Consider the following 27,637-nt stretch of genomic DNA (forward strand, 5'->3'; position numbering starts at 1 on the left):
TGACAGTAAGTGCATAGCTCTCCCAGTACGTGGGGAGAATGTAGAGGACCAGCTTCCCAAGCAAGCATGCACAGTACCTGAGGCATTGATCTGCTTCATTTCCTGTGAACATGCAGAAAGTGATGACTTTTGGTTCATGCATGCACCAATAACATGGAGAATATGAGAGCACATTTTTTAATTTTAATTTTTTAAATTCTATTTTTTATAGTTATTCATGATTATTTTTAAAGGTAAAGGTAAAGGTAAAGGCCCTCCCGTTGATCATCGATTTGCTCGAGCGGGCCCAGTAACGTCTCCATTGGAGACTTTGTTGTTACTGTGTTTGGCATATTGAATACTCTTGGTAGCTTGCCGGGCTCTCCGAGAGGGGCGGAGGAATCGAACTCGGGTCGGCCATGTTGGCCGCTTGTAAGGCGAATGCCCTACCCGCTGTGCTATCACTCCAGCCCATTACTGAAGTGATAGCACAGTGGTAGGGCGTTCGCCTTACAAGCGGCCAGCATGGCCGACCTGAGTTCGATTCCTCCGCCCCTCTCGGAGAGCCCGGCAAGCTACCGAGAGTATTCGATATGCCAGACACAGTAAATTATTTTTAAAATTTTTTTTAATTTTTGGGTCACACCCAGCGATACTCAGGAGTTACTCCTGGCTATGAACTCAGGAATTACTCCTGGTGGTGCTTGGGGGACCATATGGGATGCCGGGGATTGAACCTGGGTCAGCCACGTGCAAGGCAGATGCCCTACCCCATTGTACTATTGCTTCAGCCCCATATTCATGATTATTTATTACATTCTATATTCAACAACAATCCCACCATCATTACACCTTCCCACCATTGTTATTTTCAGTTTTCCCAACTACCACCATGGGAACACTTTTAAGTGTTTTTTTGTTGTTGTTATTTGTTTTGGGGCCACACCTGGAAGTGCTCAGAGCTTACTCTGGGGTATGTACTCAGTGCACAGGGGACCCTATTCAGGGCTGAGAATTGATTGAACCAGGGTCAGCCGCACACCATGCAAATGTCTTCACCCCTGCATTATCTCTTTGGCCCTGTTTTTTTGTTGCAGTACTCAAGGGACCACCGGGGTCATACCCATCAAGGACAGAGACAGGGACCAAGCACTGTTGGAGACCAAACACATGGCCTAACACATGCTAGACTCATGCTCTGCCACTTGAGCTCATCTCTTTGGCCCCCTAAAGTTCATGAAATTCTGTAGGTACTTGCTCTTGGAGGAGCAAAAGAGGAGTAAGGTGCAAAGGCACCAGCGTTGCCACAGAAAACACACAAGAGCTGGGGGGGGGGGGGGGGAGCTGGCCTCAGAAAACACGAGAAAGGAATTAGAGACAAAGACCAGGAATGTCATCCTCTCAAAACACTCAGGATGTTAGTGTTCCTGAAAAAAGGGCAGCAGAAAGGACCCGCTGTAGGATGAGGAGGGTTTCGTCCCCTCTTCCTGCCATCCCCATCCATTCTGGTAAGACCCAGGATACCCTGCAGCAAATAAGTGCTGTTAAAAAACATTCATTAGAGTTACAGATATGGAAATGTGGGGGCGGGGGGGGGGGGGTTGTGTGAGGGGGCTTGCCAGACCCGTTTTTCCTTAGGGATCCCAGTTCCAAGCTGAGTAAGGAAGGCAGTAAAGAGAGCAGGGCAGGAGGAAGGCAGGCCTTTCCCCAGGCAGCCAGCAGGCTCCTGGCAGGCCAGTGCGTGTGGTATGCTCCAGAACCCTGTGTTTCTCGTGCCAGGAAAACGGAATGCTTTGTTGCAACTTTAAGGTGTATAGCCCAGTTGCTGAATAGATGATCTCTTCCTGGGACATAAACGTTATTAGGTGATTCGGTAGAGCAAGTCTAAAGCAATGAAAACCTTTGGGGAGAGAGATTTGTTTTCACCGCAGCATCACTTTGAACATCAGCCAGGTAGAGAGAGTCCCAGGGGAGCCTGTGCTGCTGAAACAGTAGGACGGAGGCCTCCAGGGAGAGGGTTGAAGACTCCCAGCAGGGCTGACGAGAGGGAGGTGATCCCTGCTTTGCCCCACAGGTACTAGTGTTCTGGGAAAAACTCCCCCACTTTCACTGCACCCATCTCCTGCTGCCGCAAGCCTGGATGGCAAGGATGGGCTGAATCTGCTTCAGACAAGGCCTTGGTAGGTCAGCCACACACTGGCAACTCTGTTACTCCAGATACCGTTATCAGACAGGGAACCCCAGCTTGAATATAGTCTGGGACCAGACACTCAGTGTGAACTGAGTGAAACCAGTTGAATGGAGAACTGGTATAAGGATTGGTAGGGACTGTGGTGAACTTTGAGGGCCCCGTGCCTCAATCAGCTGGAATGTGGTGACAGGAGGAAGGCACCTGTGGCATAGTTTTGGGCCTTGAGCCTTTCAAGCTGAAGCAACAGAAGAGAACATGATGGGGGGTGCGGGGAGGGATGTGTGGGTAGTGCTAGGAGAGCAGTAGATCTCTTCCCTTCCTGTTATTTCTTCCATAGCAGAGCCAGTTTCATCTCCATGACCAGGCTTCTGCTTCCTTAAACAGATGTAAAAGGGCTGCCTCAGCTTGACTCCAGCTTCTGGTTGCCTTGAGAGAACATTGATCCAATGTTTCTAAAACCTTGTGATTTTCTTTTCATGAGTGAAGCCAGTGGTCAGTATTTTCACGTGAATTGTCTAAATTTTAAATATAATGACAAATCCTAATTTTTCCATAGCGTTATGTGAGTCCAACAAGAATTCTCTGCAAGCAGAATGTGGCCTGTAGAATTCCCAGTCTGCTCCCTATGATGGCGTGAGATGGATTTGCGAACCAGAGCTGGGTCTTCATAGCTGGGTGGGTAGAGATAGAACCTCAGCAGGAGGCAGCCTGGCACTATCAGCCTCCATTTTTTCCCCATGCAGCAAAGTGGATGGAGTCTATTTTCTGACCAGCCCACAGTTGTTGGGGCTGGGGTTATGTCAAGTAGATTGTTGTAGGAAGAGAGGAAACTTTCAAACACACAGCAAGACTTCTTGGATAGAGACTCTGTGTGAGACTATGACTTGGAGGGAGCCAAGGTGCCTTGGCATCAGCGGGTTATTTGCACAAACTTGGCAGCTCCAACTGATCCCTGAGTAGAGCTTCCTCCTCCCTCCTGCCACAGCCATCAAAGCTCTCATCAGCCTGTGCCTCGGGGAGCTGTCACATCCTCATTACTGCTAATTCATCTTCACTTAGTGCATCAAAAGGCTGATTTATCAAATTGGGTGGGCGCACAGGAAGTTTGATTAGCGACGTTATGTTGTTTGCCATAACGGGCTCAGAAAACTTAGCTCATCTGAGTCCCAGGAGTCCCGAGTGAAGAGTGAAGTGTTTATGTTCTGCCTCAGAAATTCTCGGGATCGGAAGCCAGTGTGGCAGCCCCAGCCAAAGATGTTTCCTTAGTGATGGTCCCAATGGGCAGGTTCTCTGTTTCTCATCTTCCCTCCCTTCTCCTTGTCTCCCTTCCCCTCTCAATAGGTGATGAAGCAGTAGGTATGCAGAAAGAGCCTGGGGTGAGCTGGGCCCCTGGTTCCATCCCCCATGCTATGGGACTGAGCAGTGCTCCTCTCTGGGAATTTCCTAAGTTTTCACATCTCATGAAACTCTCTGAGATTGGAGTGATTTGCCTGGGGTGATAAACTGTGAACATGGGGAATCCTTTCACTTCTCTGGTCTCTGGTCTTCATCTTTCAATCTGTGAAATGAAGAGATGAAGATTGGGTTAATTATTCTCTAAGGTTTCTTCTAGTAGTAAAGTTTAACTGCCTACATCTTTCCATATAAGCCATCCAAAGTACAACCTCTGAGTGCCTCCTCTGGGCTAGAGGTGAGGCTAAGGTCTTTTTGCATCTCATTGGACTAAATAATCTGGGGGCTGGGGGAGGTGTTCCTCACCTCTGACCATGCAAAGCAGTGCTATTGCTAGAAGCAACACCCAGAAACTCTGCAACCCAGTAGCTTGTTATTATATTCTGCAGTGATCAAGCTGGTGGTCTTCCCAGCAGGTGCTAAGGATATACTTCAATTTCAGACATCCTCTCCCATCAGACTTCACCGACACTTCACAGAGCTAGGACAGACACAAGAGCTAGTAAATGTATAAATGGCAAGTAAATGGTGCTTGCCACTCTGCCTCATTAGTATGTGGAGAATGGAGGGCTGGTGGAGTGTTGAGGGCCAAATGAACATCCGAGTCAAAGTTCTAGTAACATGCAGAGTTTTGTGGAAACCAAAACAAGCCTCACACATGCCAAATACTTTAAAGTCTACAAGATGCTTTTGATAATATTGTGTTTTATTTGATTCTCACTCCTTTCTCTGAAATTGGGTATGATTGCTCTCATTTTGAATTGTTAATTATTAAGTTGATATTCAGAGAGGTAGTTTATCCAAAAGAACTGGATTATCTGTTTGCATGTCAAATACAGATAGTTAGATGAAATAATCCAGTTTACTGGAATGGGTGCCTTGCCCAGTTTACCTCTGCCATTGAGAATAGAGTATCCCTTCTGGAGCGGGGCCGAAGAAGTGTGAGCACCCCAGGGAGAGGGCAGACTCTCAGAACCCTGATACTGTGGGTCCATAGCCTGTTGGAAGGAAAGAAAAGTGGGAGGAACATGGAGAAGCTGGATGAACTAGCATAGAGAAATTAGCCCAGGCTGTGTTTGATTGGTGACCCCAGATGTACCTCTGTTCCTCCACTCAACAGGAATCTGGCTTATCCTGGCCTCCTTAGTACCCACTTCCTCCAACAGACTTGGTATCCTTGAGATTTCAAAAGTGTTGCCTACAAGTTTACTCAGGACCCTAACTTACCTCTTGCTCAGTGGTGAAGTGCTTCTCTGGGGCTTTGTGGACACCGTGGCCTAACAGCCTAATGCGGTGAGACCTAGGGCATGTCCTTCAAGGAAGCTTGTATCACAAGATGAGGCACCACTCCTGCATGTGTGACTCTCTGCCACTCCAGACTCTCCTTGAGCCTTTACAAGAGAGGCATACGGAAGCAGAGAGACCCACTACATGTGTCCTTACTGCACGTACAGAGCTTGGCAGCTCACTATCTTAAGGGCCTAGTTTTTGCCTGTAACTTGGAAATAACAGTCGATAGCGCTGTTGTTCAGATGCAGTGAAACAAACAACCACGCAGAACTTCCTGGAGTGACTGGGACTGGTCGAGAAGGGGAACTCAGTAGTAACTACTGAGTCATCAGAACGGGCATCTATCCCACCGGAGAGCTGAGCCATCAGCCTCTGTGGAAGGGGGAAGCTGTTCTGACAGTTTAACGCTCCCGTGTCCTTGGGAGAGGGCCAGACAACAGAGTTGGGGAGATGCAGCATCCATGTGATGATGCTTCACCTTCACTTATCACATGACCAGGTATTTGTGTGAGAACTATAAAATTCAGTCTTGCTTGACCCCCTAGTACCTCCCGCCGCCCCTCAGAGCTTCTTTCTCCTTGGTGGAAATGATGCCCACTGTGCCAGTCTGCTTGAGTGGAAGGATGAGGAGATTGGGCGAAAGGGTTCTGGCAGCGTGGGGGCAGATGTTCACTCTGGTTCCTCTGTTTTTATGAACAGGGATGGCTTTTCATAAAGCAGAGCAATTTTCTGCCAAATAGTGAGGATTATTTTTCCTCCTTCTAGAGCAATAAGGCTCAGGATTTCTCTCCCTCTTGACTTTCAAGAACATGTTTTCTCAATTCTCTCTTGAAATTAAAGTAAAGGTCAAGGAGGCTGGTCTGAGACCTAGGCTGCCCTCCAACTCCCCTCACCCCACCCCTGCTGCCTGAGTGTTCCTGGCTCTGTGACCCCGAATGGCCCCCAGGACCAAGGCAGCTCAGCCTCCCCATTTCTCTTCGCTGGGGGAAAATAAAAGGTTGTGGGAAAGAGAGAGAGAGAGAGAGAGAGAGAGAGAGAGAGAGAGAGAGAGAGAGAGAGAGAAATCAGACCATGCCGGTCTGTGGGTTCTGTTCTGAATTTAACTCTCCAGAGCTGTTTCTGGAAGCTTCCTTCTCCCCAGTGTTCCACTGTGTTCTCTCCTTTGGGGAGGGGCCTGGGGCCCCCACGCCCTGCACCCTGCCTCCCACCTGCCAATTTTCTGCTCCGCACGTGAGCTGCCCCGGTGCCAGCCTTAGCCCTTCCCTTGCACAGGCTTGGAGCCCTGAGGATTGTTCCTCAGAAGGCAGCGCAGCAGGGAACAGTGCCGCCACCCTGAGAGTTCGACGGAATGGCTCCCCCACCCCTCCCCACACTGAGTCACTCCAGTAACAGTTAATTAATTTGTGACATTTTGACAGTTACTGAGGATTCATTTTTACGGAGCCATCAAAATGCACAGGACTGGGCTGTCAGGCAGGTTCCCCTGGAAGCTTCAAGGAGCTCGGCACAGCTCTCAGCCCAGGCTAGGCCTCCCCAGACCTTGCCTACTATAGGGCCCAGGGTTCTCTGTCCAGCCCTGATGGGGCCCTGATGTCTTCTTGGGGCGTTGTCATTCTTCCAGGAGTACTGGACAAAGCAGGGGGCATGCAATCACCTTGGAGGAGTAGAAATCCAGAGCAGGGGATCTAGGATGAGCACATCCTTCATCTTATTTGACTCTGGCATTCTCACCCAGGATCCCTCTCCACAGTTGGCGAAAAAATTCTGGACTCCTGCCTCTCCTGGGGACACCCCACAGCTCCTTTGATGTGTTGTGAGTGGTCCCTGTGAAAGCTTTCTCCTCACTATGGGTACTGCGTAAGGAGACAGCTCTTTTGCCATGGCCAGCTGAAGCTCATATTGCATAGTTGAATCCAGCCGTCACAGGCTGCCCAATAAGCTGGTGTGGGGTGTGGGTTTGTGTCCGGTTCTGTGGACGTTTTGTGCTGAATCCAGCTTAGCTCCTTTTAAGCACACACGTGACTGCACACACACGCCTTGCATTTTCCTTCATGAGGGCCTACCTGGAAAACAGCCTGCATGGTCCCTGAGCAGGCCGTTTCCAGCCCCTAGCACCACCAGGAGTGAGACCTTCCAAGCCAGAAGGAGCTTTTGCGAGGGAACTGACACCCCCTCAGATGGATTGTGGGGAGCAGCAGTGGATGTGAACAAGGCAGAGAGGGGTGAGCTTTAAATCAGCTGTGCTCAGTTTGTCAGGAAGAACAGTGACAGTGACCCCATCTGTGATGAGTGCCACACCAAGGAGCATGCATCCAGGGAGCACTGAACAGGTGGACAGTCCCAGCTTGAGCAGTGCACAGGCTTCTCTGAAGGCAGGACCTGCCTGCTCCGGAGGAGGTGAGTGGGCTAGAGCCTGAGCCAGAGGAAGAGGAAGGACAGGGCCTGGTGACAGGGAGTCATTGGGGCAGTGTGGGGATAACGTGAGGATGGAGCAGGTGGTGCCTGTGCGGATTGCTTTGTGCTTTTGGTGACAGGAAGTTGCAGGACTAGCTTCTCTTTGCTGTGAGGAAGGAGGCAAGGCGGGGCTGCCTCCAGGGAGCAGAAACTGCGACCACTTCTTCATGTGACTGTGTCTGCCCTCCTGGCTCCAGCTGAGGAGGCCTAGAAGTAGCCAGAGTGGGACCAGTGATTCTAGAAGCTTCCATGCTTTTGAAGGTTTGGACATTTTGTCCCACAAACGATCTGAGCTCTGCCTGAGCTCCGAGTGGCCCATGCTCTACTTCCTCATTACCCCTTCAGAATTCATGGTTGGACTCTGGAGGTTTGAGGGGCATGAAGTGGGGTGGAGGGGTGGAGAAGGTGTCTTAGCATCCTCCCCAGGCCTTTGGAGGGCACTGTAGCCACCCACCAGCCAAGAACTATTTAAATCATCCAGAACACCCCTCCATAACAGCGCTGAGGCACTGGGTACAGAGGGGGAGGAGCAGTGAGAGTCCAAAGGGGCCTCATCCTGCCTGAGCCCTGAAGAACTCTGGGCCACAGGACCTTTGCAGAGCCTGGAAAGAGTGATTCCTGCTTCATCTCTTGGGCCCACTCTCCAGCCTTACTGGAGGCCCAACCCCAGAAGGCTGGGAAGGACAGACAAGGAGAGGTTGGAGGTGATGAAACCATCACCACCTCCCCTGATTCCATAGTCTGCTCTCTGGGCAGTAGATTTTTCTTCGTTCTTCCTCCTCCTGCCCACAGATCAGCTCATCCACCACATTGGCCTGTCCTGCATCTTGGAGACGTGCTCTCATGGCTGCCTGGGCAGGGCAGCTGGAGTACCAGATCCCAGGGTTGCCCCCTGCCCTCCTTCCTTCCCTTTTGGAACGGGGCTTGCTTCCCTCATGCTTCTGTTTCCTCTTTCTTCCTGGAGCTGCAGGAAGGTGTGTCTGGAGCAGCAGGGAGACTAGGAGCAAGGGTATCTTCTCCCCTAGTCTTAGCATGGACCTTTGTCTGGAGGAGCAAGGGGTGATCTGGGGAGGAGCCTGTCCCCACCTCCAATTTCCCAGCATCTCGGGAGCTGCTCCAACAAGCTGCTTTTGAAATGCAAATGCCAATGGCTCCCCGCCCCCCCCCACCACTTTTTCATTGAAATGCTTCAAGTCTCAGAAAAGAGGGCAAATGATGTGTTTAAGACAGCAGTGTCTCACCCGCCATCGAGCCTGATAAGGGATTGTTACATTTTAATTAGACAATTTGATTAACTCAAATGCCAAACTCTCAGGAGAGGCAGCTCAGCGGGAATCGGGTTGCTTGAGTTTATGCTGCTCCGCGGGTCCCTCACCCCCCCCACCCCAGTCCTACTGGGGAATGGAAGGGGAACCAGAGAGACATGGGGTCTTGCCCTCATACACCAACCAGCCAGTCCCTTTCTGGGGGCCCCAGGCAGCCATGATGGACCATTGGATGTCACCCCACCAGGCTGGAGGCTAGGGGACTTGTTCTTTCCAAGTTCTTCCTGAGAAGAAACATCAGTTTGGGGTGTCAGCCTCTAACTGTGGAAGTTTGAGTTTTCCTTCTTCTCTTCCAACATCCTTATTTCTGTTCACAGGCTGGGGTGTGCCTGGCTGTGCAACCGCAATAAGAACTCTGCCTGCCCCCGCCCCTGTACCCCCCTTACATCTGCCCTGCTTCTTTCCCACCACCCCTTGCAGAGCAGGTGGCCAGCAGGAGGGAATAGCACGAAGGGGCCAGCTCAACCCCAGTTGTGGGGTTCTGGGCACTCCTCAGTTTGAGAAGACTTTCAGATTAGGGTAACACGAAAAAAGCACAAGGGCTGGAGGCTGGCAGAGTGCTGGGGGCTGGCCGCGTGCAACTTCGTCTTCTCTGTGTCCTGATAACCCTGCACACTCCAGAAAGTCAGTTCTGCAGACTGTGAGGACATCAGCAGTCACCTTGGGCTGCAGGTAGGCCGGCAGGTGGGGACTGGACAGAGTGGGAATTCATACCAGGGTAGGTGACTTAGGGAGCTTTGTCAGTAGGCATTCATGCTTCTGAGCTGGGGCTGGGCAGTGAGTGCTGGAAACAGTCCAGGGCAAGCTCTCTGTATCTTTCAAGGGCAACAGTCCTGTTGCGAGCAACCCATCTTCATGCTGCACCAAACCTAATTGCCTTCCAATGACCTTATCTCCAAATACCATCCCAGACTCTGTGTGTGTGTGTGTGTGTGTGTGTGTGCGCGCCTGTGTCTGTCTGTCTGTCTGTCTGTAGGTAATGCAGTTGAGTTTGTAACACCAGAAGAACTAATGCTATTAACTGATGCATTCACTCCTCTCTGAGGAGACCGGTGGAAGCAGTTAAAACCCACAAGAGCTGAGAAACAGCAGACTGCATGCATTTGGTGCTTACTAATGTCCTTAAGTGGGGACTATGACTTAAAATTTTTACACTGGAGGCACAACTTAGTTAAGAAGAGGAAGGTGGAGAATAGAAGCGAGCTGGTGAAGGGGCCAGAAAGTATAGTGGGTAGGGTGCTTGCCTTACACATGGTCGACCCAGGTTTGATCCCATACCATCCTCTAAACACTTCCAGGAGTGATTCCTGAGTGCAGAGCCAGGAGTAACCCCTGAGCATTGCTGAGTGTATCCCCAAAGCAAAAACAAAAACAAAGGAATCTGGTGAATAAGTTGCTTGTATTTTCATAATACGGATCAAAATGCTTCTTTTAGCAATGGGCTTCTTTTTTAATAACATGTGATCTTTGTAACTATAAGAATGATTTGCCTTGTCTTAAACATTTAGCCTCTCTTCTTTTAAGGAAAACACCGAGAACTATGCCCCACCCAGCAAATACAGGATGCCAGTCACTGTATGGACCTGGTGTTTGCTGGCATTGGTCTCCCTGGCTTCTCAAAGGGGCAGGACCAGGCCATGTACTCTTCCCTCTGCTCATCAGCAAAATCTCTCACTGGACAGGAAGGCTTGAAGAGCAGGCCAAGGGAAGGGATTCGGTGGTGGTGGTGGTGGTGGTGGTATGTGTGTGTGTGTGGGGGGGGGGGTACAACATACCCTGAAGTGAAAAGGTCACGGCTTCTCTGAATGCATTCTTCTCATGATACCTGCTTGGAGTCCAGCAATCTGGATAGCCCTCAGTGGAAGCAAAGGAAGAAGAGCTCAAGGCTCAGGCAGGAGCAGGGGGAGTCTGGGGAAGTGTCAGCACTTCAGGGGGCATTTTATTCATTCTAAAATGGTACCCCCAAACAAACACACACACACACTTTAGTGTCTCTGAAACCAGAATACAATCTATTGATCCCCAAATTAGAGATACGTCAAGGTTTTCTGGCATTATTTTCTTTCCTAGTAGTACATATAATATTTTATGTTTTTCCTGGTCATTTCTGCCTTCCATCCTAGAAATGTGACCCCTGGAATGTCACACCTTGGATCACAGATGTGGGCTGGGATATCTGGATCTTCCAGGCTAGAGGCTACCTCATCTTAAAGTATCACTCAGATTTCTTCTATAACTATAACCCCTCAGGAATCAACTTCCTTTTGGGATTGGCGCCCCTGAAGTGATTAGGACTGACTGCTGACTCTGTGTTCAGGGATCACTCCTACTGCTGCTTAGGGGACCATATGTGATGGTGGGGATTACATTGGGGCTGGCAGTGTTCAAGGCAAGCACCCTACCCCCTACTATCTCTCCAACCCATAGACTTTCTTTCTTTCCTTCACTTCCTCACAAGGGCTGGGTTGCTGTGTCTTGGAACTCATCCTCCAATAGCATTTGCAAGATGAGCCATTAGGGAATTCGGTGTAGCAGGAGCCCAAAAGGATTTCTTACTTCAAAAGGGCAGCCTCTGGACAGCACATCATTGTCCTCCTTGGCACCTCATTATGTTTACCCTTTCTTTTGGTTTTGTTTGAACATTAACAAAAAGTTAATGTTCATTTACACTCCCTGAGGGATGACCTGTGCTGGTCATACCAACATCAACTTCACAGTAATGATTACTATCCCTGTTTTGCAGATGTGAAAACTGAGGCATTCCCAGAAGGCTAAAAAATACTGCCCAAGGCTGCAGCCACTAGTGAGAAAAAGAGGCCTGGATTTTTTAGTCCAAGTTATACTGCCTCTTCTCCTGGAATATCTCCTCCACGGAGGACTGGCTGAAGTTAAATTCCTGCTCAGAGCAGATCTTTCTTTGCAGATATTGGGCAGGACTGTTTCCCCAAGAGCCAGCCAAACAGCCCCTGTTTGAGAGAGATAGGGAGAATGTTGAGATGATGGTGGGAACTGGAGATCACCCCAGGGATTGGAGGATATTAAAAGGGTCTGCAGGCATTAAACATTGTCTGTGTTTCCCCTTTCTTTCTATAATATATTACACTGTGTCAGCCACCAGATACCAGAGAGCGAGTGCTTATGAATTTGATGTCTGAGCACTTTTTCCCCTTGGGAAACAGACTCACATTTACCCTTTTGAGTAGCCAACTCCATGCAGAATTACCCCCAACCTGCTCTGACTAGCAATCTGATGAACCACAATTTTGCAGTCCTAGTTTAAGTTCTTCTTCCAGGCAGCCTTTGGTGAATAGTCCAGTCATGACCATGTCCCATAATTTCTGAATGTCCCCTCTAATTTCTGAACATCCACTGAAGTACCATTCTGAAGTGGGTGTTCTGGAATGCTACCCAGATCCTCTGGAGGACTACAGCACTTGGTCATGCAGACTAGGAAATGGTGACAATGGACGGTTAACAGGTGGATCCACCCTCTTGCGGTGTTGCATCTATAGTAACATTTCCATTGTGGAGCAGTTTCCTTCCCAACTGGACTCAGGACCTTTGATTCAGTTTAGCAAACATCTGTTCAACACGTTCTGCTGCAAGTCACAGAACTAGGAGTGGGAAATGAAGATCAAGTAATGTTTTATTTGGTTCTTCCTCCAAGAAGATGAAGTGTGAACTGTGCACAGTGTAACATTTAAGATGCTTGAGCCCCAGGGAAACACACACACAAACACACACACACACACACACACACACACACTCACACACAAATGGAGAATGTCCTGGAACAGAACTGTGAAAGGTTGTGTGGGAGTCAGAGCAGGGATGGAGGGAGCCAGACAGGAGGACTTAGGATGACTTCCTGGGCCCAAGGATTCAGAGGATTCAGAGCAGATTTTGCTTTGCAGATATTGGGCAGCACTGAGGAAAGCAATAGAAGTTACCCCAAATCTTCTCTCACTTATACATTGTGGTGAAAAAGAACAAGTCTCAAAAGATTATGAGGATAAGCGAAAGGGTCTATCAACAAGTGAAAGAAATGTAGGAAAACATCCAGTCCTTTATAAGGATAAGAAGCCATTGTCAGAGGTAGGCCCAGATTGGGCCACAGGAAGAGAAGTGTGGGAGAGGGGTACTGGGAGCTGAGGGTGCCCATCAGTAGCTACTGGCTCTGGTCGAAGAGGAACTAACGATGTGGGAGGAGGGGAGAGGAATGATGAGAATCCTGGAGAAGCTGTGACTCATGGACCTCCCCCCCCCCCCCCCCCATCCTGCCACCACCATCATCACCCAGACTGGGCACAGTGCCTAGAAGATCCCATAGATTCTACTTCAATAAATGCGTTCCAGACACAGGTGTCCTGCTGTGTGCTCCCAATGCAAAAGGGATGGATGAGTCAGCTCTGCAGATAATAGCGTCAGTGAGTCTCGGTGCTCTAGTCCATTAGTGTGGAAGACTTGTCATAAGGACGCCATTCACATCTTCTCATGTGCAGCGAGGGGACTTGCTTTCCTTGGAAACTCAAGCGTGGCAGTTCCAAGCTGAAATTGCAAAGCATGGCTCTCATACAGGCTCCCAAGGTGGGCAGATTGGGGTTCCCTCCAACATATCTTAGAGTGTCCCCGCCTTGGGCATGGCACCATGTTCATTTTCCATGGCAGAAATTGGCAGCTTCAATTCCTTTTGGGTAGCAAAACACCTGGTGCTTTGTGCACAATGCTTGAAATTCTGGTGAATTTAATTCCATGCTGTGGAACAGGAGCACTTTTGTTAGCAGGAAAGCTGTATTATAAGTGTATTATGTTTCAATCACAGTCAAATCGCAGGCTGTCAGTCCTCCATGCCTGCCCTATGCCTCTTTAGCCTGCCTCTGGGCCTCTCTGCTTCCTTGGCTTGCCCCAGGCAGAAATTGTCGTCTTCCACTCCTTACCCTGCTGAATCTAGTCAATACCCCTCCAATCTAGTCAGTAACCAACTTTCATGAAACTGACTTTTAAAACATATTTATCTATTTTGGCTTTTGAGGTCACACCTAGAGATGCTCAGGGGTTACTCCTGGCTTTATACTCAGGAATTATTTCTAGTGGTGCTCTGGGGACTACATGGGATGCTGGGGATTGAACCTGGGTTGGCCATGTACAAGGCAAATGCCCTACCCACTGTGCTACACTGTGGCCTTCAAAATTGACTTTTTACTTAACCCCAATTCTGAACCCCCCTCCAGCCAATTCTCATTCCTGCAGCCTTCCAGAAACCATCATTGCTTATCACTCCCCCCTCTCAGATTTCTTCTACATCACAGCAGCTCTGCATCCAGAATTTTAGGGATTCCCAAGTTTACAAGACCAGATCTGTCTAGCCATGAACCCCATGCCCTACGTTTCCTCCCAAACATTTATTGCTATGAAGGATGTAATTATGTTTTTGCTTGCTGGAACTCTCTCTTACTCAGGTGTGTGGCAAACGCCTCCTATTTCCTTCTCCATGTTGCCTCCTGTAGGAAGGACCTTACCCCTGGACCGAGATCCTTTACCTTGGGGCTCTCAGGCACAAATGTAGAATCTCACCATTTCTTTACTTGGGTTCCTACAGCCACTCAGCTGGTGTCTTGCTACCCAGTTTGGCATTGCCCTTCATTCTCTACACATGGTTTGTGGACTGCCCCACAAAAGGTTTGACCTTGAGAGAGAGTCCTGTCTCTTTTAGTAGTGGGACAAATCTACCCAGAGAGGCAAATATGATCAGCTCGTTCCCTTGCCCTGGTTCCTGTCTAAATTTCTAGAATGAATCTGCCAGTGGTCTTCAGCCTTTTATATCTACAGACTGGTGCTGGTTTGTGTGGAGTGGTTGTTGAAAATCACTGACCCTTATCCTCTCCAACGCTTTCACTTGTTTCGTCCTCTCCAATTTAACTCATGCTATCTCCTGTGTTCTAGCTACTCGGGTCTCTGTAGAGCCCTCCTCAATGGCATGCACATTCTAATTCTGTCCTTCTGTAGGTCTATCGCATTCCTCCCTGGCTCCCACCTTCTTATTACCTGTCTAATTCCTACCTATTCTCTATCCTCTAGTGTCTGTTGAATAGCATTTCCTCTGGGAAATCTTCTTTAAATTCCAAAATTCCAAATCACGTGACTTGCCTTTCTTTCTTTCTTTTGTTTTTGGGTGTGTACCACTTTCTGATTTCATCGCTTAATTGTTTGACTATTGTTTCTATTAGCGTGTGAGCTCCAGTGCCATGTTTATTTTGTTCCACATTTTTAGCACTCTGTAGAACATGCTCAGTAAATATTTGCAGTGTCGAAAATGCACAAAGGCATGTTCCAGCTCCCACCACTAGGAGGTGGAATCTTGTCAGTAACCTGTACAATTACATGGGAAGTGCTTGACTAGTGTTTATTGAATAAATGAATGAAAGACCAGGGTCTTCATTATAATAAAATGAAGTTTGTTCATTTTATTATAAGGAATTATGCCTTCTTATTTGTTTCACCATCTGCAAGAACCTACTTAGAGCAAGCACTCTTTTCAGAAAATCTTTGACTATGAAACTTAAAATCCCAAGGCAGGACACAGCCCCCTTCCTACCCAAATGATTGGTCTGATTGGAAAGCTTCGCTCTCAGGGCCCTTCTGTTTACTCTTGTGTCATCTTCCCTGGCCAGAGCCTGGTCACCCAGTGGCCCCGCTGCCCCAATGGATCCACTGAACCTGACCTGGTACGAGGATGACCTGGAGAGCCAGAACTGGAGCCGGCCCTTCAATGGGTCCGAAGGCAGGGGCGACCGGCTTCACTACAACTATTATGCCATGCTACTCACCCTCCTCATCTTTATCATCGTCTTCGGCAATGTGCTGGTGTGCATGGCTGTGTCCCGTGAGAAGGCGCTGCAGACCACCACCAACTACCTGATCGTCAGCCTCGCTGTGGCTGACCTCCTTGTTGCCACACTTGTCATGCCCTGGGTTGTCTACATGGAGGTAGGTATGGGGTCCCTGCTGCTCTAGCACCCTCTCCTGGAGGAGTGTCTTACCAACACTTTGGGTGGGATTTTCAGGTGACCACTTACTTCCTCTACTCTGGGCTTACCTTTATCTCCGTAATCAAAGAGTGGGTTGTCTCCTTGGCCATCCAGCTGTGGTTACAGAGACCTTATAAGGAGTCAGGCATCTTTCTGTCAGCATTTTTCTCAAATACTCCTCAAGACGCCGACATTAGTATTGCCACTCTTCATCAAGAACCAAATAGTCAGGAAGGTTAGGTGACTTCACCTGCACTTCACAGTACTCTTGTAGTTCTATGAGGTCACCTCCAAAAATGAGAATAATTGATGAAGATCCTCAAGAAAGGAGATGTTGCTCTTTTGAGGTCCAAAATATACTTAGAAATGGAGATTAATAGGGGCCTGGAGCAATAGTATAGGAGCTTGGGCATTTGTCCTGGACACAGCAGTTTCAATTCCTGGCATCCCATGTGGTCCCCCGGGTATGACTCAAAAAGCCAAAAAAGGGGGGAGAGGGGATTGCAGCAACATGTTTTTCTCTTGCACCTCTTCCTTCTCTTCCTCCTCTTCCTTCTGCTCCTCCTCCTCCTTCTTCCCCTCCTCCTTGCCTGCTCCCAGTTGGTTCTAGTGCTGTGTCTGGAACCTCCAGATCAAGGTCCCCAGGAACCACACATCTCCTTTCCTCAGAAAGGAGTGTGTAGTTAATTATCTGTTGGTTAGACCCTGATGTTGCCTGACTCTGAAATAGAGATGTCAGTCCCTGCTAGGGTCCCAGGTCTTGGAGGAGTATCCATCCACTTTTAAAAGAAAACTGGAAATGTAGGTGAACAGACTTGTGGGAGAGAAGACTGGCCACAAGGAGCACCCTTTCATCTTTCTACCCCAGGCCCCGACCCTGATTCCTGTTATTGCCTCCACACTGGCTCAAGGGAAGCTCCAGGCCACTCCTTCGCTTCTTTTAGCACAGGCAGAGATTTTCAAGATGCCCTGACTGCTCAGAAAAAACAACAACAACAAAACCACCACGGATCCCAAACCACATGCAGGCATTTGTGCCCAGGGACCAGAGTCCAGTAGGCTTGATCTCCAATGCAGGCATAGAACTCCATCCATCCCTCCTGCTCAGGATGGGGTTTGAAGGTCACTCCCTGAACAGCTTCTCAAGGCCTGTGCCCCATCTGTGCTCTTTCAAAGAAGGGTCCCAGAACTCAGACCGTCAAGGTCAAAGGAGGGTTGTTGGGGGTAAACAGTCTCTGCTACAGTTTCCTCATACATACTGCACAGACAGTAATAGTACCAACATCACACATCACTGCATTTCATTTATTTATTTATTCTTAATAATCACAAGTTAGTATCCAAGAAAGTCCTAGTATGGCCTCTCTAGTTATTAGTAGGCTGGCCCCATGTTAGCTGTGACCGTAGTTATGAAGAGAATGGTAGATATTTGATGGTTCCCACAAAAACACAATCTCCCCGTGCCCTGAAAGAGGTCCCCTCTGCCCAGAGTGAGGACTGCACTGCGCAAGGGGCCAGGCCTGGATCTGGGCCTTTCAGACCCACCATCACTACACAGATACTAGGACGGGCCACAGATGGACAGGGGGCTGGTGGGGTGCCCCGAATAGTCCTTGGAATAGCACTTCAGGCATGTGTTTGCCGGCCTTTCAAAGGAGAGGTCACTGTTCTGGCCACTCAGGAGATGGTATCTCAGGGCACAACATTCATTCTCTCTGAGAGCTGGACAATGACCCCTATGTCCAGGGCCCCAACTCAGTTCCTGTCACTGTCTCCTCTTCTCTGAAGACCACGGCCAGTGCCCCACCGAACCCTACAACTTCCCATGGACCCCAAGGCCTGATCTTCTGCCCAGGGTTGAGCTGTGCGGGTTAAGCTGATCTCCGCCTCTGCTTCTACCCAGCACTTTTCTTTGCTCCTAGGTGGTAGGTGAGTGGAAATTTAGCAAGATTCACTGTGACATCTTCATCACCCTGGATGTCATGATGTGCACAGCGAGCATCCTGAACCTGTGTGCCATCAGCATAGACAGGTAAGGCCCCTGGGCATCGTGAAGGGACCAGCCAGGCTCATCACCTTCTAGGCTTCCTGGCCTTTCGGGTGAGGCCTGCTATGAAACTTCCTTCTGGGGGGCACGCCTCTCATTCCTTACATGTGTGCATACGTGTCTGTCTGCATGTCTGTGCACAGACTGAGGGGGTACAGAGCCCTGGGTCCCCAGAGAGACTCCCTGTGCCCAAGAATCCCAGCAGCCCGGGGCTGAGGAGAAAGTTCTTGGCCCTGACAGAAGCCCTTGTGCCATCTCTTCTGATTTCTGTGACCTTGAGCAGATCATGAGCATCTGGAGCCTTGTTTCATTGTTCAGTTATGAGGACCCTGACCACCTGGCATTGGCCTGTTAGCTGGTTGGAATAATTGTGTTGATGGCTAGCTCAGGGCACAAAGCCAGGGTGATGCCAACTGCTCCAGTTGCTAATCTGTGTCCTAGAGCTTTTCTCTCCTCTGCACCGTGAGCCAGCACCATGTACCACCCAGGTCCCCAGAGGTCCTGGTTCTACTTCCCTCACAGGATTCATTTTTGTCTTTTGGCTGAGGATCCCAAGTCAGGGGAGTAGCCAGAGTCACTTCAGCTTATGCAGCTGCCCTGCGGATTAAGCTCCCATCTTCATGTTTTCCCAAGACGCATTTTGGTTTGATTTACTTAGCCACACATGGTCAAACGCTCGGAACGATAACACAGTGGTAGGCCGTTTTCCTTGCACGCGGCTAACCTGGCGGAGCCGGGTTCGATTCCTCTGCCCCTCTCAGAGAGCCCAGCAAGGTACTCAGAGTATCTCTCCAGCACGGCAAAGCCTGGCAAGCTACCCGTGATGTATTCGATATGCCAAACACAGTAACAACAAGTCCCACAATGGAGATGTTACTGGGCCTGCTCAAGCAAATCGATGAACAACTGGAGGACAGTGCTACAGCCACACATGGTGGTGCTCTTGTATCACACCTGGTGGGCTCACATATGGGATCTGGGGGCCATATGTGGTGGGGGGTTGGGGGGGTGTTGGGCTTGAGTTGGCTTCATGCTAAGCATGTGACTTCCCTGCTTTCCTGTCTCTATGGCCCAACACACTTTTGTTTTTTTGCGGTTATACTCAGTGCTGCTTGGAAGCTACTCCTGGCTCTGTGCTCAGGGGTTGGTCCCGGTGGTGCTAGGGCTCAAACCAGACTTCCTGTGCTCAGTCATGGATGATATTCTAAGCTTCTTGCCCTAGACACTTTAAGTCACTGAGTTGGATTTTTTTTTTTTGGGCCCCTTGCAGAATTCCTGGAATATGGAATAAAGCCAGGTGTGAGAGGCACTGTGTTGAGGAATATAAGCATCATCAACATGGCCATTTAAAAATTTTTCTGCTGAAAATGGGCCTTCAGTTTGCTCCAAGGGGTCTGGTTACCACCATCAACACCCCCTCACCTCCTGTGGGCACAGCAGGGGTGCCAGGCTAAGTTCTCCAAACCCCTAAAATGGGATATGTTTCAGATCATGTACTGTGCAGGTGGGAGAACCTGGCTTTGTCTCTGTTGCCAGTAACAGTCAAAACCTTTTAGATGCTATCGGGGAGATCGGACTCATAGATGGGGTCACTGCTAATGAGATTTGACTGGGAATGACCAGTGTCCTCAGTGTGTGACTCAGAGACGGATGGTGGGAGGGGGATTGAGAGCAAGGTTGTTAGAGCTTCTTCCACTCATGACCCCTTTTTGCCTGAGACATTTTTATGTGACCTCAGATATATAAGGTTGCAGAAAGGGTAGACAAATCAGGGGCCAGAGAGATAGTGCAACAGGCAAGGTGCTTGCCTGGCACCCCAAATGGTCTCCAGAGCACTCCAAGGAGTGAGCCCCAGGCATGGAGCGAGGAGTAAGTCCTGAGGACAGCCAGTGCAGCCCCACCAAAAGAAAATAAACCAAATGTTTGTTAATGATAAATCATACAGAACTGGTGCTCTGAAAACAACTCATCTTTAAAACATTTTTTTAAAGATGTCTTGCTTCTCCATCATTCCATTCTGCAAGGCCCCCTGGGGTCCCAACCTATATTAAGGGAGTTAGGGTTTAGGGGAGAGTGGCAGCATGCTGGAAGCTGATAGGCCAACCCAGGCCAGGGCTGTCTGTGGTGTGTGTGTGGGTGTGTGGCGGGGAGGCTGCTCATGGACCCTGGACCCACCCCCTCACAGGTACACAGCTGTGGCCATGCCCATGCTCTACAACACACGCTATAGCTCCAAGCGCAGAGTCACTGTCATGATCGCCATCGTCTGGGTCCTGTCTTTCACCATCTCCTGCCCACTGCTCTTCGGGCTCAACAACACAGGTGAGTCCAGCTCCTGACATGTCTGAAGCCCAGCTTGGCTGAGTTTCTGCTTCTGGTGTGCTGCCTGGGGTCTCTCAACTCCAGTCCAGAGCTGCAGGGAGGCCAAGAGGCTCATTTGCCATCCTGCACTCCAGCCAGGCAGGCCTCTATGTGTGTGTATGTGTGTGTGTGTGTGTGTGTGTGTGTGTGTGTGTGTGAGAGAGAGAGAGAGAGAGAGAGAGAGAGAGAGAGAGAGAGAGAGACAGGCAGACAGGCAGAGAGACAGAGAGAAGACAGAGACAGAGAGGCAGAGAGAGAGGAGAGAGAGAGGCCTGAGTCCCAGTGTACTAGGATGAGACAGGCGCTGCAAAGGGGCTCAAGAGTGTGTTATGCCCTTTTCACCTCGACTTAATGAGTTATAGCAGGTCAAAGACCTCTCCTTGCCCCCAACATTGCACAGCTGTACATGGGAGAGGTTCCTGGGGTTCCTTAGTACTTGGGTAATGACTGAGGCTGCAGAGCCTCCCGGAGCAGGAAAGCTAGAATGAACAGGAGGCAGCCCCTGTGTTGGTTCTCTGAGAGGGAGGCAGAGGCAGCTAAGACAGGATCTAAGCACGTGGCTTTAAGGGTCCTCAAGGTGCATCATCCTGCAGCTGCACCCTAGGAGACTGGGAAGACAGGACCCAGAGAAGTCCTGAAAGCACTTGGAACTCAGGCTAACTCTCCAGGCTCTCTCCCGTGGGGATTCTGAGAAGCAGGCTAAGGGCTCTTCCTAGTCTGCCGAGGCCCCACGCTTGCAGGTCTGTAAGGTACTGGGAACTCTTTAGAACACAGGTGAGGTAGCAGATAGGACCAAGATACTTTGTTCCAACCATCAAAGGTGACAGACCTTCCCCAAAACATTCAGACAGGGCTAAAATCATCGTTTGAGAGGAATGTTAGGTCTGTTTTGGCAAATCCTTTGGCTTTATTCCCGTGCTCACAGATGACAAAGCCGGGGTAGAAATAAGGTTGGAATATTAACAGGAAGACTTGGAAGACAGCATTGCCCGTGGGTTTGGTCCCAGTTGGGTTTTAAATCCTGGTTGATACAGCACATGTGTCAGAGTCTCATGTGCCCAGGCACACACCAACGTCTGTTCCTATTCTCTGTAAACTCGCTTCTCAGGCAGGAGGGAAAGGTCTCAGGGTAGAGCTCTCAGGGCCTGCTGACCCAGCCTCGGGGGGGCTCCTTTCCCCAGACCAGAATGAGTGCATCATCGCCAACCCCGCCTTCGTGGTCTACTCCTCCATCGTCTCCTTCTACGTGCCCTTCATCGTCACGCTACTTGTCTACATCAAGATCTACATGGTCCTCCGGAAGCGCCGCAAGCGGGTCAACACCAAGCGCAGCAGCCGCGCTTTCAGGGCCAACCTGAAGGCTCCGCTCAAGGTCCCACGACCCCGTCCCTGCAGGGTCTCCCCTCCCGTCAGCGGGTTCTGGGTCTTGCTCTGGGGGGGGGTGTGGGGTGCTCTTGCAGGAAGGGAGGAGGAGCCCGAGACCTTGGGTGGGAGCAGATGGCAGAGACTTAGGCCTCCTGGGAAGGATTCAATTCTCCGGGGGTGGGGTAGGTGGTGTAGAGGCCACGAGAGGGCATGGAAGTTGAGTCTCGGAACAGAGGGACCAGGGAGAGAGTACAGCAGGGAGGTTACTTGCCTAGTGCAAAGCTGGCCTGGGTTCAATCCACGGCATCCCATATGGCCCCCCAAAGTCCACTGGGAGTGACTTCTTTGTGCAGAGCTAGGAGTACCTGAATACTGCTGGACATGGCCCTAAAACAAAACAAAACAAAAACAAATAAACATACAAGAAAAAAAAACATAATGTCTGAACAGAGCTGCCCTCAGGAACCTCGCTGACTCCTGTTCTCGCTCCAACTCTTCTGTCTCCCTTGTCCTCCCTGATGCCGACAACCCATCTGCCCCCCCCCCATACCCCCTCTTTCTTCCTCCACCCTCCTTCATTGACTGCTCTGTCATTTGAATCTTCCCTTCCCTCAGCCGTCTCTGAGGAGGGCAGTTTGTGAATATGAAAGGAACAAGAATTTGTCATGAGACACTTTAGATTCAAAGCTGGGCACTGCCTGAGTGATCTCAGGCCAGTTGTTAACTTCTCTGAGCCTTCGTTTCCTGTCTGTTGAGTAGGAATCACTGCACCAACCTCTTAGGGTGCTCTGGAGGATGCCTGTGAGAGGGATGTATGCCGGCCAAGCATGGGGTCTGATGCTTTAGCAGTGCCCTTAACATTTGGAGTCCCTTGTTCCTTGTCCTGGTAACTTCTCTCCACACCTCTGATCACTTCCTCAGGCCCTCACACTCTTAGTTTCTGCCTTCTCTGAGCCCCTGGGCCCAGGGTGTGTCCTCAGCATTGGGTTTCTGCCCCCCCCCCTCCCCGTCATGACCCGTGTACTGGCTCACCCCACAGGGCAACTGCACTCACCCCGAGGACATGAAACTCTGCACCGTTATCATGAAGTCTAATGGGAGTTTCCCAGTGAACAGGAGGAGAATGGTAAGTGCTCAGGCTGGGGACCCTGAGCCAGCCTGTCACCCCCAGGAGACCTTCCTGCTGGATTCTCAAAGACCTCAGAGGAATAAGCATCTCCGAGAATCCCCCACTTTTCTTCACTCTGTACACGTCATAGCAGGCATGGGACAAGATCCAGAGAGGAAGTGCAACACACACACACACATACACACACACACACACACACACCAGTAGGAGAAAGGACTTGGCCATGCTAACTGCAAAACAGTAGTGCTGTTACCATTCAGGGAACACCTACTATGCCCTTATCATCTCATCAAATCCTCCCAGGGAGTCTGAGAGGCAAGTCTTTTTGACCTTGATCTTCACCTGACAGAAGAGGAAACAGAGGCTCAGAGAGATTAGGGAATCCCCTGCCACCTGACCTGCCCATGAGGGGACGTGTACCTATAGCCATGCCTTGTGTGACTCAGGGCCTGCTCCTGTGTTCTTCTGCCTGTGGCAGGCAGGCTCTGAGGGCTGGCCAGCAAAGGTGGTCCTGAGGTCCAGAATTGTCACACACACCACACTCACTCAGGGACAGGAGCACCTGCTATCTGTCCTACTCAGGGAACCCTGAAGAGGCCCATCCCATTGGGAGCTGCTTTGCAGACTGGAGCCCATCGAGGGGCTCAGGATGCAGGACCCGCAGACACCACGTGGGGAATACAGCAAGACTGCATTTCAGCCCCTCAAGCGGAGCTCACACGCTTGGGAACACGAGCGCCTGAAAGAGAACACCAGGGACACGAGCAGAACCATATGGGCCCCCACCCTCGTCAGCCCCAGGTGTTGGCCCTTTAATACTTGGTTCAGCATCCCAGCAGAATGGGGAGCCCCTAGGGGTGTGCTGGTGCAGGCATATCTCAGAGGAAAGAACACAGGGGATCCTCTGGCAGAACATGAGCTCCTGGAGCAAACCCTGAGTGCCCACCTGTGATTATTCTGGGGCTGCCGGGTGGGTAGCCAGCACATGGCCGGTACTCAGGAAGTGTGGCTCGGTTCATATGAGGAACATCTGGGTCTACACCGCACAGAAGGCTCGTGGGCTCATTGAGTGGCTTTTCTCAGGGAAGGGAGGTAGAGATGAGTCTTTGGACGCTGCTGAGTCCCAGAGGCCAACAGAGTGACTCTGGTGTTTGTAAGAGGCACCAGGTGGGGCCAGGGAAAAGCTGAGTGAGGCCACGTAGGTAGCTGGTCCGGAGAACTTGCCCGGCTTTCACCCAGAATGCTCTGCCTCTGTGCAGGACGCTGCCCGTCGAGCCCAGGAGCTGGAGATGGAGATGCTGTCCAGCACTAGCCCTCCAGAGAGGACCCGGTACAGTCCCATTCCACCCAGCCACCACCAGCTGACCCTCCCCGACCCATCGCACCACGGCCTCCACAGCACTCCTGACAGCCCTGCCAAACCAGAGAAGAACGGGCATGCCAAAAACCACCCCAGGTTTGCCAGGTTCTTCGAGATCCAGACGATGCCCAATGGCAAGACCCGGACCTCACTCAAGAGCCTGAGCCGCAGGAAGCTGTCCCAGCAGAAGGAGAAGAAAGCCACTCAGATGCTTGCCATCGTGCTAGGTGAGTCTCCTGGGCTGCCCGGTTCGGGCCTATTCTGAAGGACAGTCAATGAGTCCCCTTTCCTGCTATTCCCTTCCCTGTAGAGCTGACATTATCTGACATTATGCTCTAAATCCATGCATTTTAGAGATAGGGCTCAGGGTTGAACTCTTGTGCCTCGGCTGCGAGGTACATAGGATTTGCAGCTCCACGGTCTGACTCTAGAGCCTGGAGCCTGCCAGTGTCCCCTTCACTGGGGTAGGTTTTGGCTCAGGACTGTTGAGATGGTCGTGCTTCAGGCTGGTGACAGTGTTACAACAACGGAGAAGTCAGAGTGGCCTCAGTGGTGCAGGATGTCGGTGCTCTCGGGAAGAAATGGAACATCAGTTTGTTGGACTCAGCCATGGTTGTGTGGGGCCGGGTCAGTGGAAGAGGTCTCAGCTAAGGAACACGGAGAAGTCAAGAGCTGAGATTGGAGATGTGACTCAAGTGGTAGGGCGCATGTTGTGTTGAGGGAGACCCTGGGCTTGAGCCTTGGCATTGCATGGCTTCCTGGAGTGCTTTGGGGTATAAATCTTGTAGCTGCCCCCCCCCCCCCCCATAAGAGCCATGGGTAGACCATGGAGAACTGCTGGGAGAGTGCCTCTTCCCCCCAAAATGAAAAGATCAAGAGATGGATTTGGTGGCTGGAAACAAGTGGATGTGGCTCTGCTTTCCTCTTTCATGGCCATATGTCACCCTCCTCTTGCTGCCAACCCATGGTAGGGGGATTGTTAGTGCTCTCCTTAGCTAATGCAGAACACGTGTCACAGCAGGATAATGGGCAGTTAGCTGGTGGTCATGTGGCCTAGGGTGACAGCAGCTTGGAGCTAGGCTCTCAGAGACGGAGGCTCTTGCTGTGTTCGCTGTTTTTGCAGACCCCGCCCCACTGTCCCTCTCTGGTGGCTTCCGGTCAGCCTCTGAGCCTCTTGAACACATACAGCTTCCACGCTAATGTGCCTGCCTGAGTCACAGTGGGGAGAAGGTTGATCTAGGGGAGAGTGCAGTCCGCCGTAGAGGATGGGGTCCACTGGGAGTAGGGGGAGTTGGGGAAAGACGAAGCAAGAGCCTGCACATTGGCGGCCTGGAGAGATGCAAGCTCAGGAGGCATTTCTGTTCTGAGGGGGATGGAGCCGGGTGGTTGCTTTGCTCTTCATTTACCCTCTTATTGCAGTGAACAGAGTCCCCACTCCCAAGGAGGACATTGTCCTCAAAGATGACATTTCTACCAACTGAATCATGCCAGGATGTCAACATGGGCGTCCATTGCCATTCTTTTATCCTTGCCTAGGAGGTAGATGTACTTCTACCCATTGACAGGCAAGGAATAGGCTGAGGGAGGTGAGGGCCCCTGCAGAAGAGAACCCAAGCCCACGATTCTTCCAGGAGGGTGCTGCTCCAGTCCAGAGCCTCAGAGTCTGGGCCAGGGCCTCTGAGAGCAACTGGGTGCCCTTGAGAGCCCAGCACCTCCCTGGCCCTGGGGCCCAGCCTGACCACACCCTCTCCCCCAGGCGTCTTCATCATCTGCTGGCTGCCCTTCTTCATCACCCACATCCTGAACATACACTGTGACTGCAACATCCCGCCCGTCCTGTACAGCGCCTTCACGTGGCTGGGCTATGTCAACAGCGCCGTCAACCCCATCATCTACACCACCTTTAATATTGAGTTCCGCAAGGCCTTCATGAAGATCCTTCACTGCTGACCATGCTGCCCGCCTGCCCAGCAGCCTGCTTCTCATGTCCCTGCCTGGGCCGGCCGGGCCTCGGGCCCTGGGATCCAGGGGCAGGAGGGCACTGGGTGTTAGGCCCATTCTATGCCCTCGCAGGCCCTGCAGTGTTAGCTTGGCACCATGCCCCTCACTGCGCACTACGCCGTCTCTCTGCCAGGGGAGTGCTAGACAGCTGGGGCCCCCGACTTGGGTGCAGATCGTGGAGACCCCCCACCCCCACCCCCTGCCACACACACACACACACACACACACACACACACACTCATCTCGGCTCCCTCTCCTTGGCACCAAAGATGCAGCCGCCTTCCTTGATCTTTCTCTGGGGCCCTGGAGTCACAGGACCTGAGTGAGACCTTAGAGGCTATTCTCTGTGGGGCGGAGCCTGGTCTTCACAGGCCTTTTTGGGAAGGTGGCAGAGAAACAGACTTTCACCCCCCAGAAGGCCCAGACCGAGAAGCCAGAGCCCTCGCCAACGCCCCTGAATACATGAGTCCCAGGCGATTCTGTAAATACCAGACAGCAGGACGGACCCCAGAGAAGTTCAAGCCAAAAATCTCCACCCCTTCCCCCCCTTCCCCCCCCACACTGACAGGAGTCCCCTTTTCACTGCAGTGGACTCCCGACCTGGCTCCCCGGAACCTGCTCCTGGCGAGTTTCCACAGCCCCAAAGGGGAGCCACCCTGGTCTCAGAGCACCTCAAGAGACTGTGGGGTGAGGACCCCCGCCCCCCAGCCCACCCTGCTGCGGCTGACAGACTTGGGCACGTCCCCTCTTGTAGCAGATGCCGAGCCAGCCTGGGGACAGGCGGGCAAAGCAGACTTGGGACCATGGCTGGGGCGGGGTGTCTGGGCTTCTGTGGGGGCTGCCTCCTGCCACCCCGTGCCGCAAAACCACTTTCCTTTTCTATGCCTTTGCCTCTTCTCTCTCCCAGGACCCCTTCCCTGCGCCTTAGAGGAGCCGCTGGCTCAGAGGCTGCTCTTGCCACTCGGCCTGGCCTGGTCCTGCTCGAGGGAGGAGGGGAAACTGCAGCTTGGGGGTGGCCCCGGCCCCAGACTCTGTAACATCACCACACATGTTCCAAACCAATAAAACATTGACAAGAGTCACATCTGAGGCCCCTCAGGCGGAAGGCAGGGCCCCCATGACCTCTGCGCTCAGGAGAAGTCAAAGGCCTAGTGTCCTCGCTGCACCAGAAAAGGGCAGCGCTGACCAGGGTCACCAGTGTGCCGGGACTGTGGGAGAAGGAAGAGGATGGAGGACAGAGAAGATGGGCACGCCCATGTGGGTCTCCCCTCCTCCCCGTCCTCTCCTTCCAAGTGGACGTGGGGCACTCAGCCAGGCATGGGGTGGACCTGACCTCAGTAAACCAGGCCCCCCTCCTCCTGTACCTCTGGAGAACCTCGTCCTTAGCCCCTCCTTGCCCACCCTGGAAAGAAGGGCCTTGGACGACTGCTCTGTCCTGGCCTGCCTCATCCTCCAGTTCACCTGAGACCCCTTCCTCGGGGCCAGGTTGGGGAAACAGGTGGCCCTCACTCCCTCGTCTCTGCCTGCAGGCCAGACCCAGACCAGACCTTTTGGGCACTGGCCTGATGACAGAGTTGGCTTTTGAGAAATGAAATAGAAAGCCCCGCTTGTGCCAGAGGAACATTCTTAGCGCCCGCGGAATAACAGTGGTGATG

General features: G+C 51.4%; 1 protein-coding gene across 2 annotated transcripts in view; it reads left to right on the plus strand.

Moving 5' to 3' along the window:
• Positions 1-26,330, plus strand: part of DRD2 (dopamine receptor D2) — a 51,428-nt gene extending 25,098 nt beyond the window's left edge. Inside the window, exons 2-8 of one of the 2 annotated variants that reach the window (XM_056107578.1) lie at positions 15,363-15,678; positions 17,642-17,751; positions 19,952-20,088; positions 21,309-21,499; positions 22,532-22,618; positions 23,881-24,208; positions 25,738-26,330. In XM_056107578.1, coding sequence (XP_055963553.1) covers positions 15,394-15,678; positions 17,642-17,751; positions 19,952-20,088; positions 21,309-21,499; positions 22,532-22,618; positions 23,881-24,208; positions 25,738-25,931 — 1,332 coding nt within the window. In that variant the 5' untranslated portion in view covers positions 15,363-15,393 and the 3' untranslated portion in view covers positions 25,932-26,330. The remainder of the gene's footprint in view (positions 1-15,362; positions 15,679-17,641; positions 17,752-19,951; positions 20,089-21,308; positions 21,500-22,531; positions 22,619-23,880; positions 24,209-25,737) is intronic. The other variant, XM_056107579.1, reaches the window with a different exon arrangement.
• The last annotated feature ends 1,307 nt before the right edge of the window (positions 26,331-27,637 follow it).

This window comes from Sorex fumeus, unplaced genomic scaffold (genome assembly GCF_029834395.1).
Source record: "Sorex fumeus unplaced genomic scaffold, SorFum_2.1 ptg000169l, whole genome shotgun sequence".
NCBI classification, from domain to species: domain Eukaryota; kingdom Metazoa; phylum Chordata; class Mammalia; order Eulipotyphla; family Soricidae; genus Sorex; species Sorex fumeus.